The following is a 12,026-nucleotide window of genomic DNA, read 5'->3' as shown; positions in this document are numbered from 1 at the left end:
CCAAAAACGCAGCATTAATGCCACCCCCGATAGCCCTGGGGTGGGGGGGGGGGGGGGGGTACCTCGGCTCCCCCCCCACACCATCTCTGCACCCCATTGCCAGCCCCAGCCCCGCCCCCCCCCAATCTCCTGGCAGCCCCAGAGCCCCCACCCCTCTCACCCCTGGCCGGGGGGGGGGGGGGGACACCCAGTGCACCACCTCGCTCCCGAGGCCGTAGCCTGGCTGACAGCGTTTTATTGATGCTCTCGGCTGCAGCAGCGCCCGCCTGCCCAGCCCCGCGCTGCACCCCACATCCCCCCCCCAAATCCCTTGCCTGCAGGGCAGGGGCCCACACCACCCTCAGCTCGGCACCGGCGGGCTGGCAGAGCGGGGGCGTCGCGGAGGTGGGGGGCCGGCCCCCTCCCCGGCTCGGCCGGCGGCCCCTTACTTGCCGTGGGGGTCGAGGTGGCGGTGGTGGTGGCGGGGCCTCGTGCCCCTCCGGGGCCGGCACAGGCGGGCGGGCACGCCGCTGTCCTTCCTCAGCGCGTGGGACCTCCAGGCCGCCGCGATGCTCTCCACCTGCCCGCACCGGCACGGCGCCGTCAGCACCCGCAACGCAGCCCGGCCCCGCCGCGGGGGCACCCGGAGGGCAGGCTGCCGCCGTGCCCGCTCACCGGGATGAGGAGGTCCCGCTGGTTGTGGCTCTCCAGCGTCGCCAGCTCGCTGGGCGCCAGCAAGGGCAAGCGCAGCTCGCGGACGGGCAGCGCGGCCACCTCCGGCACCGGGCGCTCCAGGACGGCCTGCGGCACGCGGCGCATCAGGGATGGGGCACGTGCTGCTCTGTGCCCGTGGCGCAAGCCCAGGACGCCTGGGTCCCTGCCGGGGCCCCTGGGTGTCCGGCGACTCACCGAGCTGACGTGTGCCCACTCCCGCACGGCCTCCACCAGGTCCAGCTCGTCGACGGCCAGGCGGTCGCTGCGCAGCACCCGCGCCAGCACCGCGTCCGACAGCTCGTGGAAACCCCGCGTCCGCACGACCGCCTGCAGGCGCAGCGCACCGCCGGGGCGCTGGCACCGGGACCCCTGCCCCGGCGCCCCTCCGTGTGCCTTCCAGCCCCTCCGGGCACCATCCCTGCTGGGCACCCTGGCACCCGCTGCCCCAAGACCCCCCATAATCTGGCACCCCCCGCAAACCTCCCTCACAGCCTTCCTCTACCTGGTACCCAAGCCTGCCCCTAGCACCCCTATTTGGCCCCCCCCTTCCCAGCCCCCCAGTATCCTCCCTCCCAAAGCACCCCAGCCCCAGCCCCTGCACCCAGCACTCCTCTCCCAACCATCATTTGTGCTCTCTCCTGTCCCACTTCCCCACAGCCTCCAGCCACCCTATTCCCGTGGGTCTGGCTGCCCCTACCCTGGGGTGCCCCATGCCCTGGGGGTGCTCTGTGCCATGCTCCCCCCCATGGTCCCCCTGAAGTGAGGTGCCCTGGTGCTCCCCATGCTCCTCCAGCCCGTAGCCGTACCGCGGTGCAGCCCTCGATGAACGCCAAGCAGTGCTGCTGGAGGTCTACCTGCCCGTAGGTCACCGCAGCCTGTGGGGCAACATCGACACCTCTGAGGGGGCCCGGGGCAGGAGGGACCGCCCCCCCCCAAGCCCGACAGTGAGGGACAAGGGTCCTTGGGGCTGCTGTCCCCAGGGTGGCCCCACAGACCCACACAAGACAAAGTACCAAGGCACTGTGCCAGCACGGTGGGGCTGGAGCACCTTGCACCAAGGTGGGGGTCAGCGAGGCCCCCCCCCCCCGCCTTGCCTGGCATGGGGGAGCAGCTCAGTGTCCCCACTGGCCACAAGGTCCCCCGGCCCTGCTGCTGGTCCCAGTGCATCCCACAGCTGCAAACCCCACTGCAGCAGCAAATTGGTGGGGGGGGGGCCTGATCCCCCCCCCTCCCACAGCCTCCCCCAGCCTGAGCCAGAGATGCTCGTCCCTGGGCACTGTCCAGCATGGGGACAGTCCCTCCCTGGGCACGGAGAGACACGTCCCCGTCCCCGTCCCCGTTCCCATGCGATGGCCGCCCACACACGGCCAGGTAGTTCAGCACAGCAAAGGGCAGCGAGCGCGGCATCGCCTCCGCCAGCAGCTCGGCGGGGACCAGCGCTGATGCAAGCGGGGAGGGTGACCGAGATGTTTTGATCATGGTTTGTTTTGTTCTGGGGTTTTGGGGTTTTCTGTTTGTTTCCTCTGTGCCAGTTTTAGCTCTGTTCGCGGCACGCGGTCAGCACCCACGTGCAGCCGGCGCTGCTGCGCACCGGGACCTGCGTCCCACCCCGTAAGCATCACCTCGGCCCTCGGAGACGAGAAAGGTCCCCTGGCCAGCTTTCGTCAGCCGGGGGCACGGCGGTGTCTGTGGGGCGTGCAAAGGCGTAGGGACTGTGGGCGCCGGCGTGGTGGGGCCGAGCTGGTGACACAGCCCCACGGCCCGCCGTGTCCTGGGAGCATCGGCCACATTGTCCCACCCGTCCTTGCTGCAGGACCCTCGGTGATGGACCTGCCCCGGCCCCGAGCAGCATGGCAGGGGCATGTCCACCGTGCTGTGCCGTAGGGCCCCTTGTTAATTTTGGGTGCTGGGACTCTCCACAGGGTTTTGGGTGCTCCCCTAGGGTGGCCAAGGGAGGGGGCTGGGCACAGGGCCACCTGTGGGTGCTAGGGAGGGGACGTGTGAGGAGGGGGACACCTGGCAGGTCAGCATGGACACAGCTGGACATCAGCGAAGGTCCCCAAAGGATTGCAGGGTCGGTCGGACTGGCCTCCGAAGCATGAGGGAGCCCAAAAACCCAGGTCGTCCCAGCTTGGATGCAACCACCCGTGATGGCAGGGCCCTAGCCCTCCGGCTGACCCTGCCGGGGGCTGGAGGGGGGCCGAGGGACAAGGCCCGGCCACGGGCTGCGCTGGCCCTGGTGGCCCCAGAGCGACGTGCCTGGGAGCAGGCGGCGCCCGGAAGGGGTAGGAAATCCTGCCTGACCATCGGGCCAAGAGGAGGCGAGCCGGGCCAGCTCACGCATGTCCCAAAATAGGAATGGTTATTTTTACCCTCGGGACTTTTACCACCATGTGGGAACTTCTCACTCGGAGGGACGCCAGCTGATCCCCAGTGCCCCCCCCCGCCCCAGTGGGGTCTCTGCGGCTTGCAAGCCGAGCAGGGGTGTACCCAGGTGGGACAGGACCTGCAGGAGAGGGGTCGCCTGTCCCTTCTCCCGGCCTCCGCGTGGGTTGCAGCCAAGTTGTGCAAAGGGGACCTCCAACACAGGGACCCATTTTGGGGTTGGTCTATGGGGATGGCCAGAGTCCCTCCCTGCCTCAAAGGCCCCAAAAGGGCCCCTTGTGGGTCACCCCCCCCCCCCCAGTCTGTGCAGCCCAGTTGTCCCCCCCCACAGACGGCTCCAACGCCAGGACCCCCTGCCCCAGGTGTGGGGGGCACGAGTGCCGGCACCGCTGGCCGCGCGGGGCGGAAGCGCGCGGGCGCCTCACCTGCAGGGCCTCGCAGACCTGCTCCACGCTCAGCGTGTCCTTGATGAACTCGACGCAGAGCTGCAAGGCAGAGGGAGATGGGCCGGGCTGGAGGAGCAGAGCCGCCCTGGGGCTCTCAGCAGCCCCCAGCCCCCCGGAGCCGGTGCGGTCACAGGGGACACTGTGACACAGGACATCCAGCCCTGCGGCGTTTCGCAACGCCCGCGCTGGGCCACGGGGCGAGGGATTGCACGTGGGCAGGCGGTCCCGCCGCAGGCCCCAGCGCGGAGCAGCCTCGCAGCCTGAGCGGGCCGGCGGACAGGGCCGGAGGGCCGTGGCCCGGCCACAGACACCAGCCCACGTCCTGCCGCGGCGGATGGCCCCAGCGCTGGGCTGGGGGCTCCGGCTCTGCTGCTGCCTCCACCGAGGAGCAGGGGACGATGCACCGGGGGGGGGACTCAGCAACCCCAGCAACGCCGGCGCGATGAAGCCGGCTCGGCACGTTTATCGGCTGCCCCGGCGGGGGGAGAGATCGCCCACCCGGCCTCTGGCTCCTGCAAAGAGCCGCAGCGCCGCGGCGGGACGCGTGGGCAGAGCCCCCCCGGGGCAGGAGGGCAGCAGAGCGCAGCGAGGGCCCCCGGGAAGCCTGGCGTGACACAGCGCGCGGGGAGGAGCGTCGGCAGCGAGCTGGAGGCAGAAGGGCTCTGAGTCACCAGCCGGGATGGAGGAGGCAGATGAAGTCACCGCGCAGCTGGGGCTAGGGGTTTCCCCCGCCAGCGCCGGGGCAGGGGTCAGCCCCTTTCCCCATCGCCCCCGGCCCGGTCCCCGCTGTCGCCGGCACGTAGCGGCACATCAGCCCCTGGCTGGGACGGCACAAGGCTCTCTCTCGTGACGTGTATTTGTTGGGTCGCCCCCGCCGGTATTTTCAGCCCCTGCAGCTCGTCCCTCCCTGCAGCTCCGGCTCCCATTCAGCACCGGCAGCCTCGTTTCCTCTCCAATTTCTCCCTTGTCCAGCTGTTCATTAACTCAGCGTTTCCAGGACGAGTTCGGGCATCCCCTTGGTATTTCCGTCTGTGTCCAGCCTCTCCGGCAGCCCTGTATCACTTTCACACCAGGCCTGGCCAGCCCGCGTCCGCGCCAGGCGTTCGGGGCACGGATCCGCGCGGGGTAAGCCGGACAGCTGGCGCTGCCGGGGCCGGAGACGCCCGGGGCTCCCAGGGCTGGGGTGCTGCTCCTCTTCTTCGCAACACGTCTCGCTTCCCTTGCCCGCGCACCCGGCCGTTTGAAAGCCCAGAGCACCACCTGGGAGCCCCGCTCCTGGCCGAGCGCCCCCGCGTTTCGGCCAGCGCCAGCCGCCGGCCCCGGGGCCGCCGCCGTGCCGAGCTTGTCCCCGCGGGGCTGCGCCCAGCCCGGGGCCCCCTCGGCAGCGGGAGCGCAGCGGCCCGCGGTTACATCCTCAGCCAGGGCCTTCCTTTCCGCTGTGGGAAAAGGCAGGGGAAGTCCAGGCACGAGGCAGCCGGTCACGGGATCGGCCCGGCCGTAATCCAGGAATCCCTGCGATGACGTGTCCTGGCCGTGCTCCCCGCCACGGAGCCGTGTCAGCTCCCTGCCCCCTCCTCGCCGCCGCGCTGCCTCCAGCGTCTCCTTCGCTTTCTGTGCCTTCCCAAGGCTTGGCACCCCTCCGTGGCGCCATGTGCTGGGTGCTCCCCGGCGCCTGGGGCTTTCCCCAGCAGCATCCCCCGGCGGGTGAGCGGAGGGCAGAGGTAGCCCCCCAGGGTGGTGAGATGGGGGTTTTCCGATTGCCCTTGCAGTGAGCCCTCGCTGCAGCCGGGGGAGGAGCAGAGAGGCCCCGTGCCCTTCCCTGGGATTCCCCAGCACCTCGAGGTGGCTCCCAGCTCCTGGCCCAGCTTTGCACCACCCCGGAGGGGGGAACCCATCGGAGAGCCCCTTTGGGCTCGAGAAACAGGGCTGAGCCTGAGCTGCCCCAGGCGATGTGCCACGGCGCAGGGACCACCCCGAACACCATCTGCTGAGCCCTCTCCAGCCATGCGGGGACCACCCCAGGGTGCTGCTTGGCCCAGGGCACCCGTTGGGCTCAGTCGGTGACACCACCCCGGGTGTGAGCAGAGCCTTACCTTGCACAGGTCCTGCAGGCCGTACTCCACTGACGAGGTCAGCACCTCCAGGGCCTGAGCGGCAAGAGAAACCCCATGAGCACCGGCATGCAGGGCCTGTTGGCAGGCCAGAGCCAAGGCCATGTGTCCCCCTCCCTCCTGCCATCACCCCATCTCTGCTCTTGCTACCAGTTGCACCCAGCTCCCGGGTAGGGAGGTGGGGGAAAGGGGCTGCTGTAATAGGGGACATGGAGGTGGGGAAAGGTAGAGGTGTTCAGCTCTGGTGCCACCATCCCAGGGGCCTCACGCAGCCGCGCCCCAGGTACTGCTAGCTCCCTGTGGATTTTGGTGGCATGGCACCAAGCGCTTGGGCAGGGGTGACCAGAGGCCAGAGCTGTCACCTCTCTGCCTGGGGTGTGCACAGCCAGGCAGCCAAGGCTGGGGCAGACACCCGCAGGAGACAGCACTCTGGACAACCCCTTCTCACACTGGGCTGAGGCCCCAAACACTTATTGCACGTCCCAGCAGGAAGGCGTCACACAGAGCCTCTCCTCCTGGCCCAGGAGCAGCAATGTGCCCTGTCCCCATGCGGCCCCCTCTCCTGCCTGCCATGCCCAAAGCACCCCGCTGGCCCCGTGCCCCACTCACGATGTGGCTGTTGAGGGTCACGCAGTTGGTGTAGAGGAACTCAATGACAGCCAGGAAGACCTCGGGCTGCACGTTGCCCAGGACGAGGGGGCCCTGCGGCGGGACGCTGCCAGGGGGGCTCTCCCCGTCGCCACCCACCGGCGCCTGGCTCAGCATGCCCTGGAAGGCCTGGCAGCGGCAGGCCAGGACGCAGCGGTGTGCAAACACTTCCCTCTTCTCCTGGCCCACCACGAATGTCACGTCGCTGCAGAGAAGGAGAGATGGCCATGAGGGACAGGGCATCCAGCACCCCGGAGGCAGAGCTGCAGGCATACCAGGCCTGGGCCAGGATCCCCCTGGGACTAGGACAGGGGATGTCTGCCTCAGTGATGGGGGAGCATTTCTCTTCCGCACATCAAGTAGCCAGAGCAGGACAACACCCTTTATTTTTAGCACAGGAGCTTTTCCCAGGGGAACCATGGAGGGGCCTGGGTAGGCTTTGCTGTTTGCTGCTCCTGGGAAGATGCTTCCTCTGGAAGAAGCAGAAACCCATGGGTGCCAGCCCAGCCCTGAGCAGAAAAAGGATGGAGCCTACCAGAGAAAGTGGCGTTCACGTTGAGAGCAGCAAGATGAAGGGAAAGACCAGCTGCACAGCTCAGCACCGAGCGCTGCCTCCTCGGCTCACGGTGGCTGGCCAAGTGCTGCAGGGTGCGAGAGGCTCTGGAAAGTGGAGGGCCCACCCCGCAGAGTCAAGGTCTGTCCCACCGCCCTGCCTCCCCACAGCTCCCCAGTGTGGACTGGGACCTCGGCTGCTCCACGTCCTTGAGCAGAGAGGCAGCACAAGGGAGCAGGGAGGCAGAGCAGGGGTGAAGAGCAGGGAGGATTTGGAAGGTCTCCATTCAGGGTGTGCTGGGCAGGGCAAGGTCCATCCATCTCCTCATCCTCTCCTCCGCTCGAGCCCCCATCCCAGCGAGCAGGAAGGGACTCTGCATTGCCGTGACCTGCCCAAACCCATGCTCTGCTGGCCACGGGGCTGTGCTCAGCCACGCCAAGCAAAGCCCGACCCTTGCCATGGCCCAAAGGGGGACGTGCCCAGTGGGCACCCAGCTCATCCCACACGTGTGTCGTGGCTGTCGTGAGCTATACACAGAGCTGGACAGCGGGCCGAGGGGTGCTGGGGCCAAGGGAGGTGTGAGCACAGCCCTCGGGGCTTTCCCTGAGAGTTCTGCAGGACGGGGCGGGGGGTTGAAATAAACTGCTCTGTGGCTACAGTCCACAGGCAAAGTGCGGGATGCAGGATGCAGACTGCGGGATGCAGATTGCGGGATGCAGATCATGGGATGTGGGATGCAGATTGGGGGATGCAGGATGCAGATTGGGGGATGCAGGATGCAGAATGAAGGATGTGGGATGCAAGACGCGGGATTTGGGATGCTGGTTTCAGGTTGCAGGATGTGAGATGTGAGATGCAGGCTGGGACCGCAGGCAGCCAGACCCTGGCAGCTTCCCTACCGCGTGGCAGTGCAGCCGGGGAGTTTTCTCAGGGATTTCTCTTCTGCGGGGATGGGGATTTCCTCAGACGCAGCCAGCTTTTGTGCCAGTCCTTAGCATGAAGCGGGCAAAGAGGACCACGCAAGCCAGCCAGCTGCCGGGCAGGAGGCGGCTGGTAGGCGGGAGAGGCAGACGAGACAGCTGTCCATCTTCCCTCCCTGCTTCAGAAGGAGGTGGGGGGACAGAATAACCGAGGCGACACTTGGAAACGAGAGGGAGCAGAGGTGCTCCCTGGGGAGGCGCGCAGCCAGCTGCGGCTCCTGAGGACGAGGGCGCACCGGAGCGACAGCGCGGGATTTCAGCAGTGCCTGCGCTGCCGTATCGTGCCACTCGCCCCACGTCCCTGGGGAAGGAGGGGGCCTGAGGGGAGGAGGAGGAGGAGGAGGAGGAAGACGGCATCCCCCGGGGGCACAGTGCAAGCTTTTGGGCTGTGTGGTCCCAATAAAGGGCGGTGAGAGCCCTGCGCACCCCAGGACCCACGTGCGGGCTTCCCCAGGGATCCCGGCGGCTCGCCGGCCAGGGAACTGGATGCGACCCGCAGCCACGCGAGCCCGCGGAGGGCCCCGTTGCGCTGCACCGCCTCGCCGGCGCCCGGGAAAGCGGCGCGGAGCAGGGGCGCATGGGACCAGGGGGCTCCCGTCCCCGCGGTCCCCCTCACCTGAACTGCGGGTTGTTGACCAGGGAGCGGAGGGCGGCGGTGAAGGCGGCCGCCTGGCCGTGCAGCCGCGCGGAGCAGGAGCGGGCCATGGCCCGCCGCCGGGAGCGCGCCGCAGGAATGCCGAGCAGGCCGGAGACGGGAGGCAGGCGGGCCGCGGGGAGGAGGCCGGCCGGCCGCAGCACGGCCCATTGCTAGGGAAACGGGCCGCTGGGCCGGCGGCGCGGGGGCAAGGCAGCCCACGCCGGAGGGGGGCCGAGGGCTGAGCGGGGGGCAGCCCTGGGCGGGGGAGGGAGCAGCTGGAAAAGGGGTGTCTCGCTGCCGAGTCGGGTCCGGCCGCCGGGTGTTTTCCGAGCTGAGAGCGGAGCGAGGAAGCAGGCGCCCTGCGCCCAGCCCCGCTGCCGCCCCGGCTGGGCTCTGCCCTGCGTCGCCCGAAGGACGGGGGCGCCCACAGCCCCGGGCAGCACCCAGCAGCTGCGGCTCGCAGCAGTATTGCTGGAGCCGATAGGGCAAATAGCGGGGGCAGAAGGATAAAGGCAGACTGGGATTTAGGAAGAGGCTACGTGCATGTAAGTTAAATGTGCAAAAAAAAAAAATCACCTCTCCCTGGACATGCATAGCAAGGAGCTCTGCCCCACAGAGCAGCCAAGGCCTTCCCTGCCCGCCAACGCCGTGGCACCTTGGCTCGCTCAGATTTGCTATGGATACAAAAAAGCAGCGCTCGAAACGCCGCTGAGGCGCGACAGCCTTGCCCAAGGCTGAAGCAAGTGATGTGCCCGGGGTGAGGGGGATGCCCATTCCCCTTTGCACAGCGCCTGGCCGGCCCCCACGGACAGGGGACGGGTGCCCACGGAGGGACCCACCTTTGCTTGGCAGCCGAGCGAGGGAGAGGAGGGGCAGGGACCGCAGCACGGGCAGCCACCCCGAGGGAGCAGGCTCCAGCTGCCAGCGTGCTTGGCAGCGCTAGTCAGCAGCAGGCTATAAATACCTCTGACAAGAGATAGAAACACAAAGGCTTTCTCCGCTTTCCTCAAATAGATCAGCAGCCAGACCAAACAAAGACGCATTGATCAGGGTGGCCGCAGCGGACCAGCTGGGCTGGGCTCCGCTGGCCACGGGCGGAGAGAAAAACCCCCAGCTCGGGGCTGGGAGCTGCTGGCCAGACCTGCCCCCCAGCTGGGGCACGGCAGCAGCAGGGATCCCCTGGCACGTCGCTGGGCTCGTGGCGCCGGGCCATGCGCCTGCTGGTGACCACCCTCCCGCATGGCCCGTTCGCGAGGATGCGGTGGGAGAGGCAGCACGAGAGGAATATGCGTCCAAAGGATGCTCCCAGGGTCAAATCAAGCCCTCGAGGTCCCGCAGCCAGGGTGCAAAGCGGAGATCACGGTGGTCCAGCAAGCTTTTCTCCACCCGTCGCTCTCCCTTGGTGCATTAGATACCTGCACGCTCTTTCCAGCTCTGCCAGGAGGAAATGCAGCTGTCACGTTGCCAGTGCTGTAGTCCCTCTCCTTTGATCCTCCTCCTTTTCTGATGCTCCACTAGGTCCCTGTGGTCGTGGCAATGCTCTTTTCCTATTGAGGCTGGAGGACCAGTGCCCAGAGCAGTTAAGCCCCCAGTGCTGGCTGCAGTCCAGGACATAGCACGCAGCTGGGCTGAGAGCTTCTCCTGGGCTTCTCTCTCTCACACACATACACACACACACACACACAAATACATACACACACACAGTCCCCATTGGCAGGCAAAGAGCTGGGGCCATTTGGCCCCATACTGGCCTATGTGGCTGGTGCTGGGCTTTGGCCAGCCACCTTCTCTGGCCACCTAGGGCAGCTGGACACAGCAGAGGGCAAAAGAGGACCAGGCTGTTGAAGGACCAGGAAGCAAAGAGTTACAGGAGCCGTGCCCTGGGCCGGGGCCTTGGCGCATTTCGGTGTCACATAGCAACATCTCACGCTCCAGTGACACAACATGTTTTGCTCAGAGGCCTGCAGAGACCAAGGGTGACAAGATCGTCCTGGGCCCCGGAGCAGCCTGGGGGGCACGATATCGGCCAGAGCAGTGCCCTGGATTTACCCCAGCAAGGGCACGAGCGGGGTTGGGGGTAAGTGTGTGAACAGCTCGATCTAGGCGGGCTGGAAAGGAAGGAGCTGCTCGTCCCAGCCAGGGAGAAAGGACAGCAAGCAGGGCTGGGGACAGCCCCGCTGGCCAGGACGTCTCAGGCTGCTGGGCGAGAGGTACTGGAGATGCAAAGGTGGCCACCACGGGCAGGCAGGGAGAGCTGGGGGGTCCCGGAGTGCGAACCTGCCCTTGGCCATCCTGGGAACCCCAATCCTCCCAGGACCACGAGAGTGCAGAAAGGTGCTGGGGGCCCATCCTCTACCCTCTCCTGCGGGGAGGATATAGAGCAAGGCCCCCCCAGGGGCATGGGAAGAGGGCAGGACCCGGCTTTGTGCCGCAGGAAAGTGGGCGCCCCGCAACCACGCAGACCCCTGTGAGGCTCACCCAGCACCTTCACAGCTACCACGGGGCAAATCCCGGGCACCAGCCCAGCCTTGGGCATTGGTGGTGACTGCCGTGGTGCCCAGGGCTGCGGTCCCAGCCGTACCTGGGTGACAGGAGCCCTCGCTCCACCCGTAGAGCCGCTCTGTGCCCGTCACCCCGAGCTGCGTCCTGGCCCCCAGCACACCTCTGCCAAGCTGCGCAGAGATGCGCCTGAAGGAGGGAGCGCTGCAGAGGGCAGGGAGCAGCGCAGCTGAGAGGCAGCAGGGGGGTCATGTGAGGGGACAGCCAGGTGCAGCAAAGTCCCCGGGAGCAACAGGACCACTGCTGCGTCCATAGCTCAGGGCCGCATCTTCCTTCCAGGCTGCCCAAATGGCCAAGCAGGAGTCAGCCCTGCTGCCGCTGGCAGTGGCTCCGGACAGTGCTGAAGCCCCTCCGAACCGGGGACCACCCGGGGGCACACACTGTGGCTCCCAGCCCCCAGATGCACCGCCCCGACCCATAGCCCTGGCGAAGAGCACCAAGGAGGGCAAGCCGCCCCTGCCCCCCTCCCGACGCAGCTCCATCCTCAGCACCCTCAACGCGCCCTTCGCCAGCCGCCGGAGCTCGCTCGGCGCAGTGCCCGGGGGCAAGCGCCCCTCCGTCGGCCCCTGGATGCTCCACCAGTCGCGTCAGCTTCTCGGGGCTCCCCCTTTTCCAGCCCATCCAGGAGACCCGCTACGAAAACACCTACAAGATGCAGCCAGATGAGGGCTGCAAGTTCAACGCCAGCCGGGTGCAGCAGGTGCTGGAGTCAGCCCTGGCCAGCTCGCTGGGCGACGCGGCTTACAGCGCCCAGAGTGGCGCCCCGCTGGCCCACAGCCTGGCCGACCTCCTGCGCAGCCGGGCCAAGGAGGTGGTGCCACCCCGCTACAAGCTGGTCTGCCATGTGCTGCTGGGCCAGCGAGGCCAGCAGAGCCTGCTCGTGGCCAGCCGCACACTGTGGGACCCCCAGACCGACAGCTTCGCCTCGGCCACCTTCTCCAACGCCTCCCTCTTTGCCGTGGCCACAGTGCACGGGCTTTACTTTGAGTAGCCCTACTCCTACCTTGTAGCACT

At 67.7% G+C, this 12,026-nt stretch overlaps 2 protein-coding genes across 2 annotated transcripts; one reads left to right on the top strand and one right to left on the bottom strand.

Moving 5' to 3' along the window:
* Window positions 1-193: 193 nt before the first annotated feature.
* BTBD19 (BTB domain containing 19) lies at window positions 194-8,795 on the bottom strand. Its single transcript, XM_068952939.1, has 8 exons — window positions 8,433-8,795; window positions 6,245-6,488; window positions 5,618-5,671; window positions 3,504-3,563; window positions 1,500-1,568; window positions 889-1,020; window positions 655-780; window positions 194-559 (listed from the first exon to the last, which is right to left on the bottom strand). The coding sequence occupies exons 1-8, from the start codon at window positions 8,519-8,521 to the stop codon at window positions 425-427; spliced, it is 909 nt and encodes a 302-aa protein (XP_068809040.1). The 5' UTR covers window positions 8,522-8,795; the 3' UTR covers window positions 194-424.
* A 2,505-nt stretch (window positions 8,796-11,300) lies between these two features.
* DYNLT4 (dynein light chain Tctex-type 4) lies at window positions 11,301-12,003 on the top strand. The gene is given in 2 exon segments (XM_009680974.2): window positions 11,301-11,594; window positions 11,596-12,003. Coding segments are annotated over 2 exon segments (702 nt in total).
* The last annotated feature ends 23 nt before the right edge of the window (window positions 12,004-12,026 follow it).

This window comes from Struthio camelus, chromosome 8 (genome assembly GCF_040807025.1).
Source record: "Struthio camelus isolate bStrCam1 chromosome 8, bStrCam1.hap1, whole genome shotgun sequence".
Lineage (NCBI taxonomy): Eukaryota > Metazoa > Chordata > Aves > Struthioniformes > Struthionidae > Struthio > Struthio camelus.
Note: the sequence above shows the minus strand (reverse complement) of the source record. Positions and strands in the feature narration are given on the sequence as shown.

Excerpts from the sequence above, each read along its gene's own strand:
- BTBD19 (XM_068952939.1), bottom strand. The coding sequence starts at position 8,521 with ATGGCCCGCTCCTGCTCCGCGCGGCTGCACGGCCAGGCGGCCGCCTTC. Across the intron at positions 6,489-8,432 it reads GTCAACAACCCGCAGTTCAG|CGACGTGACATTCGTGGTGG; the intron begins GTGAGGGGGACC and ends CCTTCTCTGCAG. Across the intron at positions 781-888 it reads AGTGGGCACACGTCAGCTCG|GCCGTCCTGGAGCGCCCGGT; the intron begins GTGAGTCGCCGG and ends CGCGTGCCGCAG.